General features: G+C 41.6%; 1 protein-coding gene across 1 annotated transcript; it reads left to right on the top strand.

Annotated features, from left to right (window-relative positions):
• Nucleotides 1-347: 347 nt before the first annotated feature.
• LOC149812622 (putative amino acid permease 7) lies at nt 348-5,069 on the top strand. Its single transcript, XM_089992258.1, has 4 exons — nt 348-420; nt 542-778; nt 2,313-2,406; nt 4,979-5,069. Exons 1-4 carry the CDS (start codon nt 348-350, stop codon nt 5,067-5,069), a joined length of 495 nt encoding a protein of 164 aa, XP_089848384.1.
• Nucleotides 5,070-5,638: the final 569 nt, after the last annotated feature.

Below are 5,638 nucleotides of genomic sequence, written 5' to 3'. Positions count from 1 at the left end.
CCAAAACAAGGACCCACAGGAGGCATTTGCTATTTATAGGTTTATAAGAATAAAGCCCAAAAGGGTATTGGGGAAAATTGGAAATTCCCAAAGAGGGAAAAGGTGGAGTCTATCTAGGGCTGAGATTCACCATCCATCATCTAACGGTGTAGGTGACGTGCAAAAGCCAAACAGGGTTCTCTCTGACTACCACCAAACCAAACCAAACCAAACCTACCAGACAGTCATGGAGCTTCAGCTAACATAAAAGAATCTATCTGATTCAATAAGTATCTAACAATTCTATTTCCATAATTCTCTCACTGAGATTTTTCTTAACCAAAAGCAAAAAGAGAGAGAGTGCAGGAATGGAAGAAGATACCCAGGAGCCATTACTCACTGCATCTTCATTGCCAGATGATTGGCATATAAAGAAAACAGGTGAAATTCCAAGCACCCCAAAACCCCAAAATTTTGGATCTCTCTCTCTAATTTCATTGATTCTTTACATTAATTTTCTGCTGATTCATCTGAATCCATGGTGTTCTTTTTTTGTTGGTAGGGAATTTTTGGACTGCAACAGCTCACATAATCACAGCAGTGATAGGCGCAGGGGTGCTATCATTGGCATGGAGTATGGCTCAGCTTGGATGGATTGCAGGCCCTGTTTCAGTGCTGGCCTTTGCAGGAGTCACTGTGGCGTCTTCATGGTTGCTTACTGATTTCTACAGATCACCTCACCCAGAGACAGGACCCATCATCAACCACACCTATATAGAATCTGTAAGACTAAACTTAGGTCAGTCATTTTTTTTTCTTTCTTTATTTCTTTTCCTTAGATTTCACATCATATAGGATTAAAATTCATGTTGGTTGTTGCATACTTCATCATTTTTGCAAAAAATTGGTGCTTAAGTTTATGGTTTAAGGTTGAGTCTGTAGTGGAATTGGAGTCCCCATTTTGGAGATGATGGCCATTGGTTTCTGAATTGGGCGGTCTAAGGTGTGGTTGGTTACATGTTTCTTGGATCATGGATTTGTATTTTGGGTTCACAGGGCTGTCATTGGGCTGGATCCTGACCCATATCACTGATTCTATTTGACATCTTTAAAACTACGGGCGTCAGTGGATCGAATATCAGACCCAGGTAACTGTAGTGGGATTTAGGTTCGCGCTAAGTTGGGTTGAGAAACTGGAGTCCGGACCCAACTTGTATAATTTAAAGAGTGCTTAAAATATGCATTTTCACTTAAAAAAAATACATACAAAATGCACGCGTAGAGTTGGGTCTGGTAAAATATCCAACAACAATCAAAGCTCAAACGAGACCTGCGGTTTGGATAATATTCAGGTTGGCATTTTTACACCCATATCCTTAAATTCAGATTTGTTTGGGGTCAAACTGCCAACTAAGAAGTGGATCGGGCTGGGGCAGGGGACAAGGTCTCCACCCCCACTCCATCTCAAAATTGTGCCCTCCATCCCTGCCTCCATCCTCACACGGCTTTTGACTTTAACCTCCATCCCCGCCTTCATCTCTGTTTTATGTCCTCCATCCCCGGTCCAAATGGGGTGAGGCGGGGCAGGGCCCCGTTTCCCTAAAGTCCATTTTTATCCCTAAAGAAGTGTGGGTGGGATGGGGGACAAGGTCTCCACCCCCGCTCTGTCTAAAAATTGTGCCCTTCATCCCTGCTTCCATCCCCACACGGGTTTTGATTTTAACCTCCATCCCCGCCTCCATTTCTGTTTTATGTCCTCCATCCCCAATCCAAATGAGGTGAGGCAGGGCAGGGCCCTCTTTCCCCTCGGTCCATTGTTATCCTTAAAGAAGGATTAAGGACGGGGTGTGGCGGGGATCGAGATCCGGTGAGGCAAGGGAAAGCGTAAGTCCCCACACGGGTTTTGATTTAAACCTCCATCCCCGTTTCATGTCCTCCAACCCGGATCCAAATGGGGCGAGGGGGGGTGGGACCCGTTTCCCCTGGTCCACTGCCATCCCTACTGCCAACACTGGTCGGGCCCATTGATATTGCTGAATACCTTTCATCCATGTGATGAACGGCAACCCAAACACCATGGCTAGATAGTTTACTTTTCAGATGGGTCTCCAAAAAAAATTTCAGGGCCATTCATGTTCTAGATGAACGGCATCTAAAGCACAAAAATTGAGCGTCTGGAAATCAAGGGAAAATGGCAGTATTTGGGTTGCCGTTCATCTCATGGATCTGACCTGACAAGGTCTATATTGTGGTTGGCCAATCATGTTGAACATAAGGGGCACTTTCTTCAAGGTGTCCTATGACCATTTTGCTCTCAATGTTGTAAATTTTAGGAGGAAAGAAGGAATGGGTTTGTGGGGTGCTTCAGCAAGTCAGCATGTATGGGTTGGGGATAGCCTACACCATCACTGCTGCAACAAGCATGAGGTAATTCCTCTCTCTCTCTCTCTCTCTCTCTCTCTCTCTCTCTCTCTCTCTCTCTCTCTCCCCTGCTGATGCTACCTATCCTTTGTCGCAATCTGGGCAAGCGGCTCTGGCGTGAGCCCATTTTATCTGTCTGCTGTTCTTTTTTTCTTGTGCTTTCTTTATTTGTTTTAGCTTTTGCTCTTGTTCAGTTCATGGGTTCAACATTTTGTTGATCTTCATGAGTGGTAATGTTGAATTACTTTAGGCTTTCTCTTTCTCTCTCTCTCTTTATAATTTAGAAAAAAATTCAAAATCAATAAAAAAACACAACTATGTTTAAAAAGCACTTAAATTTTGCATCCTTAATAAAAAATAAACTTGCATCCATTAACCTAGGTTATCACTAACCCAAGATGAGTTAAGAGAGTTAATTTACTATTTAACACTTCAAAGATTCCTTTTCCTTTTTTTTAAGTGCATTTTTTAAAATATGATGTTGAAGGTAAAATGATAATTCCACATAACATTTATCATCAAACTTGGCTGTAGTAAACTACTGAGCCTTTTTAATTAACCACATTTTTAGGTGCATTTTAAAAAAAAATTGAAACTTTAGGTGCCTTTTTTATTAATGCCCAATCTTTAGGTGCCTTTTCTGAAATTTTTCTTATAATTTATTTAATTTTTAAGCCTCTCTCATCAATGGCAAATGGCAAAAAAAGAAAATTAAAAAATAGTAGGTGCATGTACATAGGATGCAATGCGTTTATAGCTGCCTTTCCAATCACATGATGGGATTTGAGTAGGGCAAAAGTGGATCGGGTTTCGTTGGATAACCAATCCAAACCTGACACTTATTTTGCAAACGATCCTTAAATAAGACCCCAATGTACATTTGGATCAGATTCAGATTTACGTAGTCAGATTATTTTCGAACAATGTTTTATGTCATATTTATGTTCAGACTTTAATGAAACCTAATCTATCTGTATCTTTTACATGTAAAGAGCTTGTTTGTAATCCTTTTTTTACCAGATCCGGTATTGCCATGTACATTTCAGATCTGCTATTTCATCAGACATCATTCATATCCAGACTAATTCAGATCCATTGCCTGCATTTTGGATTTGGAATCAGATTTGGCATAATCAAGCCCGTATGCGATCAGCTTGCACCCCTAAAACTTTCGTATCCCTTCAAGTCTGACCCAACTTCTGACCTCTATGTAAATAATCAGTAATCCAACCCATATCTGATATGTTGCCACTTGCCAGCTAGGGATGGCAATGGACCGGGGCGGGGGACAAGGTCTCCACCCCCGCCCCGTCTCAAGATTAGAACCTCCATCCCCGCCTTCATCCCCACACGAGGATGGATTTTAACCTCCACCCCCACTTCATGTCCTCCATCCCCGGTTCAAACGGGGATAAGGCGGGGTGGGGCCCGTTTCCCAGTAGTCTATTGCCAGAAGGACTGGGGATGGGGCGGGGCGAGGCTAGGTTGGGCGGGGCACTGCTTTCCCCCTGTCCACTGCCATTCCTGTTGCCAGCCAGCCAAATTTAGTGTCTACCTAAAAAATAAAGACTAAATTAATAAAACAAAATTCAAAATTATATTACCTTGGCCTTATGTGGATGTGATGGTCCCACATCTGCCTATCAGAGATTGAACGGTAGGTAGCATTGATACCTACCAAATCTGCTTTGTGCACGTGTATGTGCCACAATAATAACTAAAATATGTGAACGGGGGTGTGAAATGAGATTTTCATGTTTTATTATATTTTATCATAGGTTTTATAGGTACCAGCTCTTGGATCATCCGTTTATGATGCATAAGCAAGATCTTTTGTAGCTTGAAAATCAAGGTCTTAGAATTTTTATCATCCAAAATCACATTTTTTGTTTCAAAATCAAAACATGATTTGCTAGTCTATTCTTGAGACTTAGTATTGTATGTTGTCGCTCACGTACTTGAGGTTTTTTTGATTGGTGGCATTAACATCATGCTGTCCAATTTAGCTCCTTAAGTTTAAAAAAGATTATTGGATCGAGAGGACGATGATACCCCTTAAATCACTCTTCAACTTAGTTTTTTCTCAATAGACATCACATGTTGGGTGACTTGATTCACATTAGAAATCACAGGACCAATCATTTCATCATAAATAACAGAACAAGGGCTTATTGGTCCTTGATCTCTTGTAATCGTCTTCAAGGCGATGAAACTCTGCAGTGTACTCAGCCACAAACTTCAAACCTTGTCGAAGAAAGAGACACCAATGATAAGTCTACTGATTATAATTGAGAGGTACGAACTTGACTTTCTTGACTCGCTATATCTTGGCCCATGTCTTTACGGGCCTTAGTTCTTGGCCCTTGTGAATCTGATGCAAATCAATCTACCACAATAGCGTTTGTTTTTGTAGGTTGACAGTAAGTGCAACCCGACAATGCTTTGGAAAATATATGTTATCACTAGCCTTCAATCCAAGAAGATATTAACACCAAGTCATCCATCAAATTTCAAGAGATTCAACTTGAATCTTCTCAAACTGTGTGCCTCTGGTGCATGTGCATGTTACCCAAACTAGGTGCCCTGTAGTGCGAGTTGAGGATTTGGGTGTTGATGTGGATCAAGGTTCTAATAAGGTTCAACAACAAGGGTTGGGTAGTATTGAGTAGGCTCAGGTGGAAGATATGTAAGATATATGGGTGGTTGGGGGTAGGTTTGGGGTTGGATAGGCTGGTTTTGAGTTTAGGTGAGGTTTTGGTTCAATGATCGGATTTTGGTTTGGATGGCCATAATATCGGGCTTGGTAAGGATCTAGTTGGATCATGATCGGATCGGGTATATATGAAGTTGGCAGACCTGGATTTGGATAGGTCGGATACTGGATTAGGTTTTGTGAATAAAAGGTTTGGTTAAGATCTTATCCTGATCCAAAATTTTGTTGCGTCTAGTCTAGACCCGTTCCAAACTAAAACTGAAGATCCATACAGGTCGAATCTGGGTTTGGATCATTGTATCATGGTCTTGGAATCAACCTGATCAAATTAGATAGTGAGCAGGGCTCACTGGGTTGGTTACACTCTTAGAGACTTGACGGGTTCTTAAGTTGCTGCTGGAAACATCTTACAATGCATCCGCACGACAGTATGTTCAGGGTTCCAAACTCAATGGTGGCAACTAAACACGAGGGTTGCGTTTGTTGTGGGACTGAACCAGAACAACCTTCTTTCTATGAATCCAT

This window comes from Nuphar pumila, chromosome 16, assembly GCF_984573655.1.
Source record: "Nuphar pumila chromosome 16, dmNupPumi1.hap1.1, whole genome shotgun sequence".
In the NCBI taxonomy this organism is placed as follows: domain Eukaryota; kingdom Viridiplantae; phylum Streptophyta; class Magnoliopsida; order Nymphaeales; family Nymphaeaceae; genus Nuphar; species Nuphar pumila.
This window is presented reverse-complemented; position numbering and strand designations above follow the sequence as displayed.